The 23,516-nt window shown below is 46.9% G+C and overlaps 1 protein-coding gene across 2 annotated transcripts in view; it reads left to right on the top strand.

Moving 5' to 3' along the window:
• LOC126354796 (juvenile hormone acid O-methyltransferase-like) overlaps nt 1-23,516 on the top strand; it is a 289,416-nt gene that overhangs the window by 204,152 nt on the left and 61,748 nt on the right. For both annotated transcript variants that reach the window (XM_050004710.1, XM_050004709.1), the window contains exon 2: nt 7,663-8,067. In XM_050004710.1, the coding sequence (XP_049860667.1) occupies nt 7,676-8,067 (392 nt within the window). In that variant the 5' untranslated portion in view covers nt 7,663-7,675. The remainder of the gene's footprint in view (nt 1-7,662; nt 8,068-23,516) is intronic.

Below are 23,516 nucleotides of genomic sequence, written 5' to 3'. Positions count from 1 at the left end.
ACGCAAAAAAGATCGCGCGTGACGCAAAAAAGATCGCGCGTGACGCAAAAAAGATCGCGCGTGACGCAAAAAGGTTCGCGGGTGGCGCAGAAATGTTCCAAAAAATGTTTCCTGTGGCAGAGAAAGATAGGCAATGGCACGAAAATGTCACCAGCAGCACGAAATCGACGGAATTGGATGATACTGATAGGTGTGGAAGAGATTGTTGGCAGTGATTGTTGGCTGGAAAACAGCGAATAACGAACGTTAAAACTATGGAATGTTAAATAATGGAATGTTAAATAAATAAATCAATAAATAGAAAAAGAGAAGTGGACTATAAACCGAACAAGACAATAGGAGGCAAATGAAACTAGCACAGTTGGTGACAAAAATAAAACACTGACGAAGAGAAAGTGTTTAGATGACAGATGTAAGTGATAGCTAACAAAAGGGACAAAACAATGAAGAATGTGGACCATATAGGTGATCTAAATAATTAATGGAAAATCTCATATAAAGATGTGAAACAATTACTAACAAAGAGATAGAGGGGCTGGCCAGTACTTACCTCAGCTCAGTACAGCCGATAGAGACACAAAAAACAACCGAAAATTTAAGCTCCTAGCTTTCGGAATAAATGTTCCTTCATCAGGGAGGAGAGAGGGGAAAGAAAGGGAAGAAGGGAAAGTGGATTTAGTTACTCACAACCCAGGTTATGAAGCAACAGGGAAAGGAAAACAGGGAAGGTAGCAAGGATGGAGGCATGGTTGTCAGAGGGAAGCCAAAGATATTCTACTGCAGGTACTGTGCCAGCTTCAAGCCAAAGAGGATGCATACAGAAGTAAAGAGGTGTATAGTATAAAGATGTAGGATGGAAAGATGCATGAATGGCTAAAGAGGAAAGGGAAAGAGGAGAAGACTGAAAAGTAAATGGGAGTGAGGTTGTTTAACGTAGGTTTAGTCCAGGGGGATGGCGGGATGAAAGGATGTGCTGGAGTGCAAGTTCCCATCTCCGCAGTTCAGAGGGACTGGTGTTGGGTGGGAGAAGCCAAATGGCACGTACAGTGTAGCAGGTTCCTAGGTCCCTAGAATTATGCTGGAGGGCATGCTCCGCTACTGGGTATTGGACATCTCCTAGGCGGACAGTTCGTCTGTGTCCGTTCATGCGCTCAGCCAGTTTAGTTGTTGTCATACCGATGTAAAAGGCTGTGCAGTGCAGGCATGTCAGCTGATAAATGACATGTGTAGTCTCACACGTGGCCCTTCCTTGAATTGTGTATGTTTTCCTAGTAGCGGGGCTGGAGTAGGTGGTTGTGGGGGGATGCATGGGGCAGGTTTTGCAGCGGGGTCGGTTACAGGGGTAGGAACCGCTGGGTAGAGAAGGTAGTCTGGGAATATTGCAGGGTTTAACAAGGATGTTACGGAGGTTAGGGGGACGACGAAAGGCAACTCTGGGTGGTGTGGGGAGAATTTTGTCAAGGGATGATCTCATTTCAGGGGTTGACTTGAGAAAGTCATATCCCTGGCGGAGTAATTTATTGATGTATTCGAGGCCAGGATAATATTGGGTGACAAGGGGGATGCTTCTGTGTGGTCTGAGGCTAGGAATATTGTTGTTGGACGGGGAGGAATGTATTGCTCGGGAGATCTGTTTGTGGACAAGGTCTGCAGGATAGTTGCGGGAGAGGAAAGCACTGGTCAGGTTATTGGTGTAATTGTTGAGGGATTCGTCACTGGAGCAGATACGTTTGCCACGAATACCTAGGCTGTAGGGAAGGGAGCGTTTGATGTGGAATGGATGGCAGCTATCAAAGTGAAGGTACTGTTGTTTGTTGGTGGGTTTGATATGGACAGAGGTGTGGATGTGAGCTTCAACAAGATGAAGGTCAACATCCAGGAAGGTGGCTTTGGTTTTGGAGAAGGACCAGGTGAAATTCAGATTCGAAAAGGAGTTGAGGTTATGGAGAAAATTAAGGAGTGTTTCTTCACCATGAGTCCAGACCACAAAGATGTCATCTATAAACCTATACCAGGCCAGGGGAAGCAGCTGTTGGGTCTTCAGGAAAGCCTCCTCCATGCGGCCCATGAAGAGGTTGGCATAGGATGGAGCCATCCTGGTTCCCATGGCAGTTCCCCTGATTTGTTTGTAGGTCTGGCCTTCAAAAGTGAAGTAATTATGGGTGAGGATGAAGTTGGTAAGTGTGATAAGGAACGAGGTTTTTGGAAGATCTTCGGGTGGGCGTTGGGAGAGGTAGTGCTCAAGGGCAGAGAGACCATGGGTGTGTGGGATGTTTGTGTAAAGGGATGTAGCATCTATGGTGACAAGAAAGGTTTCAGGTGGGAGAGGAGTGGGAATGGATTTGAGGCGTTCTAGGAAGTGGTTTGTGTCCTTGATGTAGGATGGGAGCCTGCAGGTGATAGGTTGGAGGTGTTGGTCTACCAGAGCTGAGATACGTTCTGTTGGGGCTTTGAAGCCTGCTACAATGGGACGGCCAGGATGGTTCTCTTTGTGGATTTTGGGTAATAGGTAGAAGGTAGGGGTACGTGGCTCAGGTGGAGTGAGTAAGTCTATGGAAGCCATTGTGAGGCCTTGTGAGGGACCTTGGATTTTTAGGATTTTCTGCAGCTCAGTCTGAATGGAGGGAATGGGATCCAGGGTAACAGCTTTGTAGGTTGAGGTGTCGGAGAGTTGACGCAGTCCTTCTGCCACATACTCCACACGGTCAAGTACCACAGTTGTGGAGCCTTTATCCGCCGGAAGGATTACAATAGAGCGGTCTGTTTTCAGCTGTTTAATGGCACGGGATTCAGCTGGGGTGATGTTGGGGGTTGTCGGAATGTTCTTCAAGAAGGACTGGGAGGCAACACTGGATGTGAGGAATTCCTGAAACGTCTGCAAGGGATGGTTTTGGGGGAGGGGAGGAGGATCCCTTTGAGAAGGCGGTCGGAACTGTTCTAAACAAGGTTCAACACTGGGTCTAGTATTTGGGGGCTGTGTTTGGGTGGTGAAGTGATATTTCCAGTTGAGGTTCCGGGTGAAAGAGAGGAGATCTTTAACCAGGGCAGTGTGGTTGAATTTAGGTGTGGGGCTAAAGGTTAAGCCTTTTGATAGAACAGATGTCTCTTGAGGAGAGAGGGATCTGGATGAGAGGTTTAGAACTGAATTGGAGTTGGTGATATGTGGCATTTGACTGTGGTTATAGTTGAGATTTGGTCTGTGTGGGGTATGTGCTGGGATGGGGAGATTGAGTAGGGTGGCTAGGCTAGGTTTGTTGGCTATGAGGGGGGTTTGTTGACGGTTCTGTTGTGGTTGGTGTTTGTGAGGGATAGGGAGAGGGACCCCACTTCTTAGGTGTTGCACTAGCACTGTGGATAGTTTTTTCAGGTGGTGTGTGGCATGGGACTCAAGTTTGCGGCTGGCTTCTAGGATGATGTTCCTGAGTGTGTTCTCCAAGCAAGGGTTTGAGAGGTGGAGGACTTTGAAGAGAGATAGGAGCTGTTGGGAGTGGTGGTTACATGAAGTAGTGTAGAGGTTCAGGACAAGTTGGGTAAGGGCTAAGGATTGAAGGTTCTGGAAGTCCAGGAGAGATTGGTGGAAGGAGGAATTGCACCCAGAGATGGGAACTTTTAAGGTAAGTCCTTTAGGGGTAATTCCAAAGGTTAAGCAGGAACGGAGGAAAAGTATGTGGGATTGCAGTTTGGCTACGGTAAATGCATGTTTCCGGAATGAATGTAAATAATGTGGTATAGGATTAGGGTACATAGTGGGTAACTGGTGGGTAGGGAAATTAAATAACTAAAGTTAAATAACTCTTTCCCTTTCCTCTTTAGCCATTCATGCATCTTTCCATCCTACATCTTTATACTATACACCTCTTTACTTCTGTATGCATCCTCTTTGGCTTGAAGCTGGCACAGTACCTGCAGTAGAATATCTTTGGCTTCCCTCTGACAACCATGCCTCCATCCTTGCTACCTTCCCTGTTTTCCTTTCCCTGTTGCTTCATAACCTCGGTTGTGAGTAACTAAATCCACTTTCCCTTCTTCCCTTTCTTTCCCCTCTCTCCTCCCTGATGAAGGAACATTTATTCCGAAAGCTAGGAGCTTAAATTTTCGGTTGTTTTTTGTGTCTCTATCGGCTGTACTGAGCTGAGGTAAGTACTGGCCAGCCCCTCTATCTCTTTGTTAGTAATTGGATACAGAAAATGTTCGACTGCTGCCCTGGACAGCACATTCTCCAGATCTCTCACCAACTGAAAACGTCTGGTCAATGGCGGTCGAGCAACTGGTCCGTCACAATACGCCAGTGACTACTCTTGATGAACTGTGGTATCTTGTTGAAGCTGCATGGGCAGCTGTACCTGTACACGCCACCCAAGCTCTGTTTGACTCAATGCCCAAGCGCGTCGAAGCCGTTATTATGGTCAGAGGTGGTTGTTCTGGGTACTGATTTCTCAGGCTCTATGCACTCAAATTGCGTGAAAATGTAATCACATGTCAGTTCTAGTATAATATATCTGTCCAATGAATACCCGTTTATCATCTGCATTTGTTCTTGGTGTGGAAATTTTAATGGCCAGTAGTGTGCTTCTTGGCACACGGGAGAACCGTGAGCGCAGACTGCTACAGGGACGTTCTGGTGCGACTGATACCTCGTGGCGTTAGGAGAAACGGCCGCGCCTCTCGCATAGCGCAACCGTACTGCACGACTACGCAAAACCACGCAGAGCAGAATGCTTACAGTAGCGATTCCGGTGCTGGGGGCGCAGATTACTGAAGCACCCCTACCGCATTTCCCGACTATTCGCCCTGTGACGTTTATTTCAAACGAGAGGTAAGGGAACCACTACGTGATAGGACATTGGCAGTGCTACCCGACAACATATGACTCAAGTGAGAGATGGTGCAGCAAGTGGCGTCGGAGATGGTACTCAGCGCCTCCCACATCTTTGGCAATGTGTGGTGAATGTTCCAGGGAAACTCTTCGATGTCCTTTAGACCGAGCTTTGGTATGTCAGCTGAAAAAAAAAAGCCATTAATAAACATAGACAAACGTCCTTGTTGATTGTTCACATTTGATGTTTGTTCCGTGCGTCGGTGAAGTTTCGAACCGTTCTGGCAGATGGCAGAGCCGTAGTATGCCGTCAAAATGGCGTCTAAATACGACTCACATTACAAGCAGCGTGTTGCTATTGAATTCTTACGTGCAGAAAAAGAAAGCGTGGTGAACATCCATAAATGTTTGTGTGCAGTGTATGGCGATGTTGCAGTTAATAGGCGTACAGTTGGGCAATGGGTAAAGAATGTTACAGCCTCAGGAAACGCAGAAACAGAGCTCCATGATCAACCATGCTCTGGACGTCCTATCACAGGCACTGCTCCAGACATGCTGAATCGTGCGGATGCCATTATTGCTGTCGACCGGTGCATCACAACTCGACAACTGGCTCTAGAGTTGTCGGTAAGCATTGGAAGTGCGTTTCCGATGATAGAGACTCTCGGATATTCAAAGAGGTGCTCACAATGGGTTCCAGGAATACTCGCACTGGGTCACAAGATTCAAAGAAACGACATTTCATCTGAATCGTAGGAGCGTTTTTAGACCAACTGAGAGACCTTTCTGTCACGGAGCAACGCGGTCTAGCCACACGTCTTGCCACGGATCGCGCTGCTCTCCCTGTCGGAGGTTCGAGTCTTCCCTCGGTCATGGGTGTGTGTGTTGTCCTTAGCATAAGGTAGTTTAAGTTAGATTTAAGTAGTGTGTTAGCCTAGGGACTGATGACCTCAGCAGTTTGGTCCCATAGCAACTTACCACAAACTTCCATGTTTACTGTCACAGATCTTTACAGGGGACGAAACTGGGTGCACCACTTTGCTCCGGAAACAAAGAGACAGTCCCTGGGGTGGCATCATCCTCATTCACCACAAAAGAAGAAATTCAAGGCAGCCGGTCGATGTGGCCGAGCGGTTCTAGGCGCTGCAGTCTGGAACCGCGTGACCGCTACGGTCGCAGGTTCGAGTCCTGCCTCGGGCATGGATGTGTGTGATGTCCTTAGGTTAGTTAGGTTTAAGTAGTTCTACGTTCTAGGGGACTGATGACCTCAAATGTTAAGTCCCATAGTGCTCAGAGCCATTTGAACCATTTTTTTGAAATTCAAGGCAATCCCCTCTGCCGGAAAAGTCGCGGTGACAGTCTTCTGGGATTGTGATGGCTTCATTCTCGTGGTTGTGATCCCAAGAGGGTCAACCATCAATTCAGAGGCATACAGGTACGTGAAGACTTAAACTCAAGAACCGTTTCTGACGTGTTCGATCGGACAAGAATCCAGCAGAAATCTTGCTCCAACAAGATAATTCACGCCCATAGACAAGTCTGAGAACCCGGAAACACGTCGCGAAAATGGGTTGGAAATAACTGCCACATTCACACTACAGTCCAGACCTGGCACCCTCGGACTTCCATCTCTTTGGGTCGCTTAAAGATTCTCTACAGGGAACACACTTTGAAGATGACGAGAGTGTCAGTCATGCAGCGAAAACAAAAACTTTTACCAGCAGGAATAAGTGCTCTTCCACAATGTTGGCGTATGGACACGGAACGTGATGGAGACTATGAAGAAAAATAGGACATGAACAAGATATGTTGATCTATATTTCGGCAAATTGTAATTCTTAATAGTAAATACGTTCTGAGAATAAAATGTGGGGCATTACATATTGAACGACCCTCGTAATTCCCATTTCGTCTTTCATCTGTATACTTTTGCATTTTCCAGCCGCGTGGGGACCTGCAAGGCAAAAAATAGTTGCACCGAGTTGGGCCCCAACCCACTTTTTTGACCTATCTGGTGACCCACGAACGAGACCGCTGTAGTTGGCTCTGGAGACATTGTCAAGAAATGAAAATGGGCTGAGCACTATGGGACTTAACATCTGAGGTCATCAGTCCCCTAGACTTGGAACTACTTAAGCCTAACCAACCTAAGGACATCACATACATCCAAGCTCGAGGCAAGACTCGAACCTGCGACCGTAGCAGCATCGCGGTTCCGGACCGAAGCGCCTAGAACCTCTCGGCCACAGCTGTCGCCCATTCTCAAGATCGTTAGCTATCCAAACACTAACCAGTTCTTGCATACATCAATAAACTGTGAGCTGTTGCGAAACATAATCCATTAACTCTTGCTGTACCTATCCACACTCTCACAGAGATTTTTTTTTTTCACGATTTGTCATAGATTTGTCCTTCCTCTGCCCTAAATCGTTGCGCTTTAAAAGCTTTCTCTCTACTATTTCGTAGCTGATACCACATCAACGACTGTACGCACATGGCTTGTGGACAGCATCGCATACCCACATCAGGGAATCCTTGATAACAGCTACCTCTGTTTGTATAGATGACAGTAGAACTTCTATGATGATCGCTCTGGAAGTGTAGACGTGCAAAGGATTCATAATTCTCAAAAAAAAATTCTCCAACTCCAGTGCCTAAAAAAATATTGTGAAGGTACTGTGGCACCATATTTCGCAAGTCTTAAGAGCTTCGGCAGTACCCCTCTGTATTCTGTCCTTCATACATGGCGCACTCCAGATGCCAGCTGGCGATCGTGTCAGTATGAACGGAACTGGTGCTGTGCGCTCATTCACAGTAAGACCCAACTCTGTTTCTTCGTTCTCCAGGTAACCCTCTGACATGACCGACGCGGAGAAGTACGTGTCGGCGAGCGCCGGGCAGCGCCAGTTAGCAGCCCAGGTGCTGGACCAGCTCTGCTCCAGCCTGGACTGGTCCCACCTGCTGGAGCGTCCAGAGACCAGCAGCCTCCCTGTGCTGGACGTGGGCTGCGGCCCTGGAGACACCACAGTGCTGGAGCTGCTGCCACGCCTGCCTTCCGGCGTCCGAGTCGTCGCCGCGGACTCCTCCCCTGACATGCTGCACAAAGCCGCTTCGAGGTTCCCCGAATCCACAGTCGACTTCCAGCTTCTCGACATCGGCACGCCGTACCTCCGGGAGTCCGAGGTGTGGCGACTGGGACCCTACTCCAAGGTCTTCTCATTCTTCTGCCTGCACTGGGTGCCAGATCAGAGGTACGCATCTACACATTGAGGTGACAGGTGTCATCGGATACCTCTTAATATCGTGCCTGACCTCCTTTTCCCTCGCGTAGTGCAGCACCTCCACGTGACATGAAGTCAAAAAAGACGGTCGTGTGAAACCCAGCTCGCGCTATTCGTCCACGAGACTCAGAGGGCCATAGACAGGTTTCCAGGTAGATGCCGTGTTTATTGACTTCCGCAGGGCGTTCGATACAGTTCCCCACAGTCGTTTAAGGAATAAAGTAAGAGCATTTGGACTATCAGACCAATTGTGTGATTGGTTTGAAGAGTTCCTAGATAACAGAACGCAACATGACATTCTCAATGGAGAGAAGTCTTCCGAAGTAGGAGTGATTTCAGGTGTGCCGCAGGGGAGTGTCGTAGGACCGTTGCTATTCACAATATACGTAAATGACCTTGTGGATGACATCGGAAGTTCACTGAGGATTTTTGCGGATGATGCTGTGGTGTATCGAGAGGTTGTAACAATGGAAAATTGTACTGAAATGCAGAAGGATCCGCAGCGAATTGACGCATGGTGGAGGGAATGGCAACTGAATCTCAATGTAGACAAGTGTAATGTGCTGCGAATACATACAAAGAAAGATTCCTTATCATTTAGCTACAATATAGCAGGTCAGCAACTGGAAGCAGTTAATTCCACAAATTATCTGGGAGTAGGCATTAGGAGTGATTTAAAATGGAATGATTATATCAAGTTGATCGTCGGTAAAGCATATGCCAGACTGAGATTCATTGGAAGAATCCTAAGGAAATGCAATCCGAAAACAAAGGAAGTAGGTTACAGTAGGCTTGTTCGCCCACTGCTTGAATATTGCTCAGCAGTGTGGGATCTATACCAGATAGGGTTGATAGAAGAGATAGAGAAGATCCAACGGAGAGCAGCGCGCTTCGTTACAGGATCATTTAGTAATCGCGAAAGCGTTACGGAGATGATAAACTCCAGTGGAAGACGCTCAGTAGCTGATACGGGCTTTTGTTGAAGTTTCGAGAACATACCTTCACCGAGGAGTCAAGCACTATATTGCTCCCTCCTACGTATATCTCGCGAGGAGACCATGAGGATAAAATCAGAGAGATTAGAGCCCACACAGAGGCATACCGACAATCTTTCTTTCCATGAACAATACGAGACTGGAATAGAAGGGAGAACCGATAGAGGTAGTCAAGGTACCCTCCGCCACACACCGTCAGGTGTCTTGCGGAGTATGGATGTAGATGTAGATGTAGAAGTCGCTGGAAGTCTCCTTCAGAAATGTCGAGTGATGCTGCATCCATAGCTGTCCGTAATTAAGAAAGTGTTACCGGTGCAGGACGTTATGCACCAACTGGACTCTCGATTGCGTTCCGTAAATCTTCAATGCGTTTCATGTTGGACGATGTTTGGAAGCCAAATCGTTCGCTCGAATTGCCCAGAATGTCCTTCAAACTAACCGCAAACACTCGTGGCCTGGTGACTTGACATCCTTATTTGGGAACACGAATTGCCGAATATAACCGTTTCCAGTCAATGATCGGTTCAGTTGGACCGGAGGACACTGTCCATTTCATGTAAACATAGCCCACACCATCACGAAGCCACTACCAACTTGCACAGTGCCTTGTTTACAACTTGAACCCTTGGTTTCGTGGAGTCTGCATCACGCTCGAACACTACCATCTGCTCTTATCAACCAAAGTTTGGACTCATCTGACCAGGCCACGGTTTTCTACTTGTCTAGGGTCCAACCAATCTGGTCACGAGCCCAGGAGAGGCATTGAGGCGATGTCATACTGTTAGCAAAGGCACTGCTGCCATAGCCCAGTAACGCTAAATTTCACCACACTGTCCCAACGGGTATCCTTCTCTTACGTCCCACATTGCTTTCTGCAGCTGTTTCGCGATGTGTTGTTTGTCTCTTAGGACTGACAAGTATACGTAGACGCCACGGATCTCGGTCGTTACCTGAAAGTCGGCGGCCACTGCGTTGTACGTGGTGAAAATTATGCCTGAAATTTCGTATCTTCGGTACACACTTAAAGTTGTGCATCTCGGAATACTGAATTCTCTAACGATCTCCGGATTGGAATGTCCTGTGCGTCTAGCTCCAACTTCCATTCCCGTCGTGCGCCCATAACCTTGTGAGAAACCTTTTCACACGAATCACCTGAGTGTAAACGGCAGCTCGGCCATCGCACTGACCTTTAAAACTGAAGCGCCAAAAAAATTGGTATAGGCATGCTTATTCAAATACAGAGATATGTAAACAGGGGGAATACGGCACTGCGGTCGGCAAGGCCTATATAAGACAAGTGCCTGGTGCAGTTGTTAGATCGGTTGCTGCTGCTACAATGGCAGGTGATCAAGATTTAAATGAGTTTGAACGTGGTGTTATAGTCGGTGCACGAGCGATGACACATAGCATCTCCGAGGTAGCGATGAAGTGGGAATTTTCCCGTATGACCATTTCACGAGTGTAGTGTGAATATCAGGAGTCCTGTAAAACATCAAATCTCCGACATCGCTGCGGCCGGAAAAAGATCGTGCAAGAACGGTACCAATGACGACTGATGAGAATCGTTCAACGTGACAGAAGTGCAACCCTTCCGCATATTGCTTCAGATATCAATGCTTGGCCATCAACAAGTATCAGCGTGTGAACCATTCAACGAAACATCATCGATATAGGCTTTCAGAGCCGAAGGCCCACTCGCGTACCCTTGAAAACTGCACGACACAAAACTTTACGCCTCTCTTGGGCTCGTCAACACCTACATCAGACTGCTGATGACTGGAAACATGTTGCCTGATCAGACGAGTGTCGTTTAAAATTGTGTCTAGCGGATGGACGTGTTCGAGTATGGAGACAACCTCATGAATCTACGGACCCTGCATGCCAGCAGGGGACTACACAAGCTGGTGGAGGCTCTGTAATGGTGTGGGGCGTGTGCAGCTGGAGTGATATGGGACCGCTAATACGTCTAGATACGACTCTGCCAGGTGACACGTAGGTGAGCATCCTGTCTAATCACCTGCATCCATTCGTGTCCATCGTGCATTCCCATGGAGTTGGGCAATTCCAGCAAGACAATGCGACACCCAACACGCCTAAAATTGCTACAGAGTGGCTCCAGGAACACTGTTTTGAGTTTAAACACTTCCGCTCTCCGCCAGACTGCCCAGACAGAAACTTTGCTGAGCATATCTGGGATGCCTTGCTACGTGCTGTTCAGAAAAGAACTCCACCCCCTTGTACAGTTCCGGTTTATGGGTAGCTCTGCGGGATTCGTGGTGTCAGTTCCCTCCAGCACTACTTCAGACATTTGTCGAGTCCGTGCATGCTTGCGGGGTCCTATATGATATTATGTAGGTGTACCAGTTTCTTTGGCTCTTCAGAGTACATATTGTGTTAGCGATGCTAACGCCATCTGTGTATGTTCTTGTAGCTATCCTATGACTATTGTCACCTCACTGCATTACTAAGTGCCTAACCTGTTTAATGATTCAGGATGATAATAGTTTCCGGGGACAACAGTATTTCATGACTGAAATTGTGGTTAACTTTATATGAAAATACAGAAACGAGAAAGAAAGAGAAGGGATGGGTGGGGATTCGTGACTTCCAGCCGGACAGGGCATTGTCGTAATGAAATACCGAATACTGAAAATATTGTCTCGGACGATTACCACAATTCCCTCTTCTTCCCTTTCGTTCCCGGATATGCATTTTCATATAAATGCACACATAATTTCAAACATTTGCCAAATTTTTCCCCTTTACAAAATGATGAAAGAATATAAGTTTATCGCTTACTACATTTTGATGTTCATGCAGTAAAACTTCTGCATGAGGCATGATGTTTCAATTTATTAGTTCTTATCTTATAACTGTATTCGCGACAGATTTTGTATATGGTATCCACATATATTACTGAATGTGCCTACAAAACTGAATCATTGTATGACACACAGTTCAGCAGATGTGAGATCCTAAATACTGAGATGTGATAAAAACTAGCTGTCGTTTAAAACAGAGCGCAATTTACCCAGACTAGACTCACCTAGTGTTTGGTAATGAGAGCACTTAGTGCCTTCCAACAAAATTTAAACATAGAATAATTTCAGACCTTTTCGAAACTTCTTTTCTGTTACACCTGTAACTTTAAATTTGTAACACATTAACTCATAAAGTAAAGTAATGAGAAATTTAAACCAGTTTTATACATGGCAGTTGGATTCCTCAATGAATCTGTGGCTTACTGGTTGTAATTACCACACGCGAAAACCAAACCAGCATTGGAAACACTGCGTGATTGCGACGCAGTAGCCGATGGCAGCGACCATGAACGCGTTTGATATTTACGGTCGATCCCATCAGTCGCCACTCTGACGACGTGGTTTGCGCGAACAGTGCAAGGTTTGGACAAAATAAGTAAACATCAGGCTAACACGGTGCAGAGTCGTCTTTGGCTTTCACAGTAAAGTGAATGTTGCTGGAATATGCACATAGATCCTGAATGTCTTTCAATACCGATTTACTACATTCATCATAGACAAACTTTGCCAGCTATTGAGAGATGCTGCTGGACTATAAAGGGTCCTTAGTTATTATTCCGATACATGTGCTTGTGGAGGCGAGAATAGACTTTTATTTCTTTGTCCAGATTACTTACATTCCTCTATATGAGGGGCGGTCGGAAAGTTTCTAGCCCGAGATAGTTACCGTAATGTCTCGCATAAACAGCACCACCTACTTTTATGGGGACCCTTTGTGGGTAGGCAAGTCAAATTTCGCGGCTCCAGCTTCGTTGTTTTTGCCGCTAGGATGCGCTGTATACCGTAGTGTAAGCAAAATGGCGAAAATCGAGAGAGTCAAGAATCATGGTATAATTGAATATCTTCATTTGAAGGGAATAACGCCCAAGGAAATTACGGAGGACGTGCGTAATACACTTGAGGACAGTGTTATGTCTTATGCAACAGTAAAAAACTGGGTGTCCGACTTGAAACGTGGAAGAACGAGTGTGGAAGATGCGCCAAGGAGCGGGAGGCCTGTCACGTTGCCACTGATGAAACAGTGGCTGCAATTCACGATACGATTTTGCAGGAGAGTCTAACAACGTTGCAGCACATTGAAACCACATTTTGAATCTCCCATGGCCGTGCTCATGACATTGTTGTTGGTATTTTGGCAACGCGGAAAGTTTCATCTCGGTAGGTTCCAAAAGACTCGAAAGCAGATCAGAGACGGGAGCGCGTGCTGTGTTGTGAAGAAAGCGTCCGCAATTTGAAGCCGATGAAGACGGCTTTCTTGCAAGGTATGTGACAATGGACGAAACTTGGGCTCACCTCATTGATCCTGCGACAATACAACAGTCACAACAATGGAAACATCCTTCATCTCCTACCCGAAACAATTTACGGGTATAAACATCAGCTTTAAGGTGATGGTATCGCTCTTCTGGGTTGCAGAAAGGGTAATTATGGTGGATTACGTGGAAAAGGGCTAACTACCAATGCATCGTACTATTGTACCCTCCTGCGCCGTTTGACAGAAGAGATAAAAAAAAAGGCCCGGAAAATTGGCGCGCGGAGTTCTTGTGCATCAGGACAACATACAAATGCACAAAGCCCTCGCAGCACTCGAAACACTGCGTGACTGCGGGTTCGAATTGTTACGTCATCCGTCATATTCTCCAGATTTGGCTCCATCAGACATTTATCTTTTCTTAGACCTAAAGAAAAAGATTTCAAAGGACGACGATTTGAGAATGGTGATGCAGTGATTGATGCTGTGAACACTTGGTCGGTCGAAATCGAAGACCTTTTAGTTGAATGGTTTCCAGAAGTTATGTGAGCGTGCCCGCGAGTATATTAGTGTACACGGGTATTATACTGAAAAACAGACATGTTATGAAATTTCTGTCATTCTTTATTTGTTAGGTTAGAAACATTTCGACAACTCTCTCCCCCCCCCTCCCCCCCCCCCCCCTCTGTTGAGCAAAACTTCAGGACGAAAATAATTTTCGCATGACGCCTAACTAGCATCTAACAAAGCTCGATGAAACTTACAGCACACATAGTAAGAATAAATTACAGTATAGGACAGAAGGAACCGGGAAGGAACACGCAATTTAGAAAAGCATTTCTACATAGACAATATTTACATTTGTTGCGGTTAGTGGGACGAGATAGCGAAAGATTCATATCTGGACAAGATACACTCCTGGAAATTGAAATAAGAACACCGTGAATTCATTGTACCAGGAAGGGGAAACATTATTGACACATTCCTGGGGTCAGATACATCACATGATCACACTGACAGAACCACAGCCACATAGACACAGGCAACAGAGCATGCACAATGTCGGCACTAGTACAGTCTATATCCACCTTTCGCAGCAATGCAGGCTGCTATTCTCCCATGGAGACGATCGTAGAGATGCTGGATGTAGTCCTGTGGAACGGCTTGCCATGCCATTTCCACCTGGCGCCTCAGTTGGACCAGCGTTCGTGCTGGACGTGCAGACCGCGTGAGACGACGCTTCATCCAGTCCCAAACATGCTCAATGGGGGACAGATCCGGAGATCTTGCTGGCCAGGGTAGTTGACTTACACCTTCTAGAGCACGTTGGGTGGCACGGGATACATGCGGACGTGCATTGTCCTGTTGGAACAGCAAGTTCTCTTTTCGGTCTAGGAATGGTAGAACGATGGGTTCGATGACGGTTTGGATGTACCGTGCACTATTCAGTGTCACCTCGACGGTCACCAGAGGTGTACGACCAGTTTAGGAGATCGCTCCCCACACCATGATGCCGGGTGTTGGCCCTGTGTGCCTCGGTCGTATGCAGTACTGATTGTGGCGCTCACCTGCACGGCGCCAAACACGTATACGACCATCATTGGCACCAAGGCAGAAGCGAATCTCATCGCTGAAGACGACACGTCTCCATTCGTCCCTCCATTCACGCCTGTCGCGACGCCACTGGAGGCGGGCTGCACGATGTTGGGGCGTGAGCGGAAGACGGCCTAACGGTGTGCGGGACCGTAGCCCAGCTTCATGGAGACGGTTGCGAATGGTCCTCGCCGATACCCCAGGAGCAACAGTGTCCCTAATTTGCTGGGAAGTGGCGGTGCGGTCCCCTACGGCACTGCGTAGGATCCTACGGTCTTGGCGTGCATCCGTGCGTCGTTGCGGTCCGGTCCCAGGTCGACGGGCTCGTGCACCTTCCGCCGACCACTGGCGACAACATCGATGTACTGTGGAGACCTCACGCCCCACGTGTTGAGCAATTCGGCGGTACGTCCACCCGGCCTCCCGCATGCCCACTATACGCCCTCGCTCAAAGTCCGTCAACTGCACATACGGTTCACGTCCACGCTGTCGCGGCATGCTAGCAGTGTTAAAGACTGCGATGGAGCTCCGTATGCCACGGCAAACTGGCTGACACTGACGGCGGCGGTGCACAAATGCTGCGCAGCTAGCGCCATTCGACGGCCAATACCGCGGTTCCTGGTGTGTCCGCTGTGCCGTGTGTGTGATCATTGCTTGTACAGCCCTCTCGCAGTGTCCGGAGCAAGTATGGTGGGTCTGACACACCGGTGTCAATGTGTTCTTTTTTCCATTTCCAGGAGTGTAGTATTTGAAGCGTACTCGCCCGAAACTGACTGCAAGAAAGCAGCATTATCACTGACACTCCCTCTATTCCTTGAACTAAGAGATCTTTGCTTCTATGGTAACTATTGTGAAAAGATATAGTCTAGCTTCTGATCTTAATGGGTATGGACGAATTAATTACGGCTTACGAGAGAAGGCATTGTTGCGAGACCGCCATTTTTAATGGAAAGGCATTTTCTGATTTTGTGCTAGAATAATAAGCCTATAAACCAATTTCTCGGCAGCATAAACAAGGTGTGTATTGCTTAAATTATTCACCATCTTATGGTTTCACATTTTCAAATATTTGTGCGTGCCTTCGAGACATTTCTTTGGACTGTGGAAGCTCGAACCTTCAAATTCTGTAGTGTCGTTAATTTAAAGAATCTTAAACAAATGCACTTCGACGGACAGGCTTCCATCGAAAGGAGAAATGGACTGTAGTTAACGTAGACAAAGATTTCTACAGATTCAGCACGCAGTTCGACGACTGACAGTGACATCGAGTACAGCTTACAGTCGGCGTGCAGTGGCAGATCTCTAGTGTACTGTGTACAATCCCCTGAACATGAACGTCGTCTAGTGTGATCTGTTTGGTTATTTATTCATTTCAATGACCTAAACGCTGTTCTTAGAGAGACTGAATACTAAAGAACTAATTCTTTTAATCATTAATAATAATAATAATAAAATAAAATCAGTAATTAAATGAATAATAATAATAATAATAATAATAATAGCAGCTCACCAAGGTTTCTTTTTGTCTCTGAAAGGAAATTTTCAACACGGATCTTCATTCAATGACTGGGTTCGGGGTGAAATAGTGACTCCTCTCATGAATCATTCCATCTGAGTAAAATTGTAATAATTTTTACTTGATATGTCATTGCCCCTCCCCCCATGAACCATGGACCTTGCCGTTGGTGGGGAGGCTTGCGTGCCTCAGTGATACAGATGGCCGTACCGTAGGTGCAACCACAACGGAGGGGTATCTGTTGAGAGGCCAGACAAACGTGTGGTTCCTGAAGAGGGGCAGCAGCCTTTTCAGTAGTTGCAGGGGCAACAGTCTGGATGATTGACTGATCTGGCCTTGCAACATTAACCAAAACGGCCTTGCTGTGCTGGTACTGCGAACGGCTGAAAGCAAGGGGAAACTACAGCCGTAATTTTTCCCGAGGACATGCAGCTTTACTGTATGATTAAATGATGATGGCATCCTCTTGGGTAAAATATTCCGGAGGTAAAATAGTCCCCCATTCGGATCTCCGGGCGGGGACTACTCAGGAGGATGTCGTTATCAGGAGAAAGAAAACTGGCGTTCTACGGATCGGAGCGTGGAATGTCAGATCCCTTAATCGGGCAGGTAGGTTAGAAAATTTAAAAAGGGAAATGGATAGGTTAAAGTTAAATATAGTGGGAATTAGTGAAGTTCGGTGGCAGGAGGAACAAGACTTCTGGTCAGGTGACTACAGGGTTATAAACACAAAATCAAATAGGGGTAATGCAGGAGTAGGTTTAATAATGAATAGGAAAATAGGAATGGTGGTAAGCTACTACAAACAGCATAGTGAACGCATTATTGTGGCCAAGATAGATACGAAGCCCACACCTACTACAGTAGTACAAGTTTATATGCCAACTAGCTCTGCAGATGATGAAGAAATTGAAGAAATGTACGACGAAATAAAAGAAATTATTCAGATAGTGAAGGGAGACGAAAATTTAATAGTAATGGGTGACTGGAATTCGAGTGTAGGAAAAGGGAGAGAAGGAAACATAGTAGGTGAATATGGATTGGGGCTAAGAAATGAAAGAGGAAGCCGCCTAGTAGAATTTTGCACAGAGCACAACTTAATCATAGCTAACACTTGGTTTAAGAATCATGAAAGAAGGTTGTATACGTGGAAGAACCCTGGAGATTCTAAAAGGTATCAGATAGATTATATAATGGTAAGACAGAGATTTAGGAACCAGGTTTTAAGTTGTAAGACATTTCCAGGGGCAGATGTGGACTCTGACCACAATCTATTGGTTATGACCTGTAGATTAAAACTGAAGAAACTGCAAAAATGTGGGAAATTAATGAGATGGGACCTGGATAAACTGAAAGAACCAGAGGTTGTACAGAGTTTCAGAGAGAGGATAAGGGAACAATTGACAGGAATAGGGGAAAGAAATACAGTAGAAGAAGAATGGGTAGCTCTGAGGGATGTAGTAGTGAAGGCAGCAGAGGATAAAGTAGGTACAAAGACGAGGGCTGCTAGAAATCCTTGGGTAACAGAAGAAATATTGAATTTAATTGATGAAAGGAGAAAATATAAAAATGCAGTAAATGAAGCAGGCAAAAAGGAATACAAACGTCTCAAAAATGAGATCGACAGGAAGTGCAAAATGGCTAAACAGGGATGGCTAGAGGACAAATGTAAGGATGTAGAAGCTTACCTCACTAGGGGTAAGATAGATACTGCCTACAGGAAAATTAAAGAGACCTTTGGAGAGAAGAGAACCACGTGTATGAATATCAAGAGCTCAGATGGCAGCCCAGTTCTAAGCAAAGAAGGGAAGGCAGAAAGGTGGAAGGAGTATATAGAAGGTTTATGCAAGGGCGATGTACTTGAGGACAATGTTATGGAAATAGAAGAGGATGTAGATGAAGACGAAATGGGAGATACGATACTGCGTGAAGAGTTTGACAGAGCACTGAAAGACCTGAGTCGAAACAAGGCCCCGGGAGTAGACAACATTCCATTAGAACTACTGACGGCCTTGGGAGAGCCAGTCATGACAAAACTCTACCAGCTGGTGAGCAAGATGTATGAGACAGGCGAAGTACCCTCAGACTTCAAGAAGAATATAATAATTCCAATCCCAAAGAAAGCAGGTGCTGACAGATGTGAAAATTACCGAACTATCAGTTTAATAAGCCACGGCTGCAAAATACTAACGCGAATTCTTTACAGACGAATGGAAAAACTCGTAGATGCAGACCTCGGGGAGGATCAGTTTGGATTCCGTCGAAATGTTGGAACACGTGAGGCAATACTGACCTTACGACTTATCTTAGAAGAAAGATTAAGAAAAGGCAAACCTACGTTTCTAGCATTTGTAGACTTAGAGAAAGCTTTTGACAATGTTGACTGGAATACTCTTTTTCAAATTCTAAAGGTGGCAGGGGTAAAATACAGGGAGCGAAAGGCTATTTATAATTTGTACAGAAACCAGATGGCAGTAATAAGAGTCGAGGGGCATGAAAGGGAAGCAGTGGTTGGGAAAGGAGTGAGACAGGGTTGTAGCCTCTCCCCGATGTTATTCAATCTGTATATTGAGCAGGCAGTAAAGGAAACAAATGAAAAATTTGGAGTAGGTATTAAAATTCATGGAGACGAAGTAAAAACTTTGAGGTTCGCCGATGACATTGTAATTCTGTCAGAGACGGCAAAGGACTTGGAAGAGCAGTTGAACGGAATGGACAGTGTCTTGAAAGGAGGATATAAGATGAACATTAACAAAAGCAAAACGAGGATAATGGAATGTAGTCAAATTAAATCGGGTGATGCTGAGGGAATTAGATTAGGAAATGAGACACTTAAAGTAGTAAAGGAGTTTTGCTATTTAGGAAGTAAAATAACTGATGATGGTCGAAGTAGAGAGGATATAAAATGTAGACTGGCAATGGCAAGGAAAGCGTTTCTGAAGAAGAGAAATTTGTTAACATCGAATATAGATTTATGTATCAGGAAGTCGTTTCTGAAAGTATTTGTTTGGAGTGTAGCCATGTATGGAAGTGAAACATGGACGATAACTAGTTTGGACAAGAAGAGAATAGAAGCTTTCGAAATGTGGTGCTACAGAAGAATACTGAAGATAAGGTGGATAGATCACGTAACTAATGAGGAGGTATTGAATAGGATTGGGGAGAAGAGAAGTTTGTGGCACAACTTGACTAGAAGAAGGGATCGGTTGGTAGGACATGTTTTGAGGCATCAAGGGATCACAAATTTAGCATTGGAGGGCAGCGTGGAGGTTAAAAATCGTAGAGGGAGACCGAGAGATGAGTACACTAAGCAGATTCAGAAGGATGTAGGTTGCAGTAGGTACTGGGAGATGAAGCAGCTTGCACAGGATAGAGTAGCATGGAGAGCTGCATCAAACCAGTCTCAGGACTGAAGACAACAACAACAACAACATGTCATTGCCAGGAGATCCTATGGATAGTCTGGCCGCCTGTAATCACTGTTGCTCAATTAGCACCACCCAGGAGTCACGTGTAGGGTACATAATTGGAACCCAAAATATCTTGGCGTCATCCTGAATCGTACACTACGCTTCAAACAACACCTTCTTAACTTCGCTCAAAGGCTGAGGACTCGAAACAACATCCTCCATAAGCTATGCGGAACTACCTGTGGATCTTCAGCAGCCACCCTGCGATCTTCAGCTCTGGGCTTGGTGTACTCAAGTGCTGGGTATTGTGCACCTGTTTGGACGAACAGTCGTCATACAAGGCTTGTTGATACCCAGCTGAATACTACAATGCGCATAATATCTGGCGCAATCAGATCTACTCCAGTTTATTGGCATCCTCTGTTAACAGCATAATGCCTCCTGGTCTACGCAGATGTACTGCCCTTATGAGAGAATTCCACAAGATCTCCAGGAATTCTAACCTGCCAGTACATAGCAACCTGCCACTTTTAAATCGTAAGAGACTGAAATCACGCCATCCAACTCTGTGCTATGCTGCTGACATGGTTGCTAAGGATTTCAAACCTCTTGGAGAATGGAAATGTCGGTGGGAAGCAGTGACAGATGTGCACGTGCATAACATCTTCTCAGGTGCTAAACTTCCAAGTGGATTCGACCTACCACTCAAGCCCTGGACTACTCTCAACAGATTCCGTACCGGCCATGGCCGATGCAAGGATGCTCTCTTTAAGTGGAAGAAGCTGCCTGATCCAGCCTGTGACTGCGGGGCTCCATACCAGACTGTTCACCACATTGTCAGTGAATGCAGGATTCGAGCCTATCACGGCGCCAAAGAGGACTTCTGCTAGCAACTCCAGATGCAGTGCGCTGGATTGAAGGACTGGATATTCAGTTGTAAAGACAAACTTAAGTTTCTTGTGTGTCAATATTTACATATATATATATGTAATTTATTTTAATGATATGTCTATATTAGCCATACGCTAAATAATAAATATAATAATTTATCTTTCACCTGAGGGGGAGTTACACATTGAAGTCACTGCGATTTGTTATGGTCCCATGCACTTTACAAAAGGCGGGACACAATTTTTAAAAGGCTGTGCGATCGCCACAGATGGCAACTGCAGCGTGCTCCCATGCTGGTAACAAGGTTGGTTTGCAGTTCATGTGGTAGAGCGATCCATTCCCTCAACTGCTGGGTGGTCTTTGGTGACTGTGGACGTGCTGCAACACGTGTCCCCAACTCATTCGACACGTGCTCGATGGGATTTAAGTCGGTGGAACGGGCGGGCCAGTTCATTCGCCAAATATCTCCTCGTTCCGAGAGCTCCTTGACCTGCTCTGTTGGACCCGGTAGTGCACTGCCATCCATTAAAATAAAGTCAGGGCGGAGTGCACCCCCCAAACAAACGCTCATGGGGGAGGAGAAGCAGTGTGACAACAACGTGTTTAAAGATTTGTAGGTCAGTACGCCCGCACAACATTATGCTTCTTGAAGGACTGCAACTCAAGGAGGCTTGCCTCCTATCATTTTTAATTAAATCGGTCATCAGTACATACGAGTCTAATGCAGGATTATGTAAATATGAAGGTAGTAGGACAGTATGATATTTAATAAAGTGTTCGGCGGTGGTAGTAAAGCGATTGCCTCAGCATCTACACTCCTGGAAATGGAAAAAAGAACACATTGACACCTGTGTGTCAGACCCACCATACTTGCTCCGGACACTACGAGAGAGCTGTACAAGCAATGATCACACGCACGGCACAGCGGACACACCAGCAACCGCGGTGTTGGCCGTCGAATGGCGCTAGCTGCGCTGCATTTGTGCACCGCCGCCGTCAGTGTCAGCCAGTTTGCCGTGGCATACGGAGCTCCATCGCAGTCTTTAACACTGCTAGCATGCCGCGACAGCGTGGACGTGAACCGTATGTGCAGTTGACGGACTTTGAGCGAGGGCGTATAGTGGGCATGCGGGAGGCCGGGTGGACGTACCGCCGAATTGCTCAACACGTGGGGCGTGAGGTCTCCACAGTACATCGATGTTGTCGCCAGTGGTCGGCGGAAGGTGCACGTGCCCGTCGATCTGGGACCGGACCGCAGCGACGCACGGATGCACGCCAAGACCGTAGGATCCTACGCAGTGCCGTAGGGGACCGCACCGCCACTCCCCAGCAAATTAGGGACACTGTTGCTCCTGGGGTATCGGCGAGGACCATTCGCAACTGTCTCCATGAAGCTGGGCTACGGTCCCGCACACCGTTAGGCCGTCTTCCGCTCACGCCCCAACATCGTGCAGCCCGCCTCCAGTGGTGTCGCGACAGGCGTGAATGGAGGGACGAATGGAGACGTGTCGTCTTCAGCGATGAGAGTCACTTCTGCCTTGGTGCCAATGATGGTCGTATGCGTGTTTGGCGCCGTGCAGGTGAGCGCCACAATCAGGACTGTATACGACCGAGGCACACAGGGCCAACACCCGGCATCATGGTGTGGGGAGCGATCTCCTACACTGGCCGTACACCTCTGGTGATCGTCGAGGGGACACTGAGTAGTGCACGGTACATCCAAACCGTCATCGAACCCATCGTTCTACCATTCCTAGACCGGCAAGGGAACTTGCTGTTCCAACAGGACAATGCACGTCCGCATGTATCCCGTGCCACCCAACGTGCTCTAGAAGGTGTAAGTCAACTACCCTGGCCAGCAAGATCTCCGGATCTGTCCCCCATTGAGCATGTTTGGGACTGGATGAAGCGTCGTCTCACGCGGTCTGCAAGTCCAGCACGAACGCTGGTCCAACTGAGGCGCCAGGTGGAAATGGCATGGCAAGCCGTTCCACATGACTACATCCAGCATCTCTACGATCGTCTCCATGGGAGAATAGCAGCCTGCATTGCTGCGAAAGGTGGATATACACTGTACTAGTGCCGACGTTGTGCATGCTCTGTTGCCTGTGTGTATGTGCCTGTGGTTCTGTCAGTGTGATCATGTGATGTATCTGACCCCAGGAATGTGTCAATAAAGTTTCCCCTTCCTGGGACAATGAATTCACGGTGTTCTTATTTCAATTTCCAGGAGTGTAGTTTGCCTGGGTCATTAGAAGGGACGGCTTTCTCTCTGTCGAGCAATTTTGAGAACTGTTTGTATTGGCACCGTGCGGGGACAAACACGCTGCAGTTCTGAGCAGGCGGAAACGAGGAGACGCTGGTACTGCGGCAGAGTAAGATGTGGGGGGGGGGGGGGGGGGGGGGGGCAGTCCGGGAACCGGTCGCTGTTTTCGCAAAACGGGGCGGCTTACACAAGACCCCACCATGGCGCATTTTTCCCAGTGCCGCACGCCTTTTGTTTTTTAACGTCTTTCAGGCCTTGGCGCACGACGAGCCGGCGACCATGAAATTGATTTCTGTGAGCAGAAAAAACGTCATAAGAATTTGCACGTGTTTCCGCGACGGCCTTATAATCAACTTTCTTTGAGACAAGTGTACCTGATCACCTTGTGCAATGTATCTCCTCAGAGTCTGAAATAGCGCCGCACTTCTGGGTGCCGGACGCAGTGCCGCCAGCAC

Source organism: Schistocerca gregaria, chromosome 3 (assembly GCF_023897955.1).
Source record: "Schistocerca gregaria isolate iqSchGreg1 chromosome 3, iqSchGreg1.2, whole genome shotgun sequence".
NCBI lineage: Eukaryota > Metazoa > Arthropoda > Insecta > Orthoptera > Acrididae > Schistocerca > Schistocerca gregaria.
Note: the sequence above shows the minus strand (reverse complement) of the source record. Positions and strands in the feature narration are given on the sequence as shown.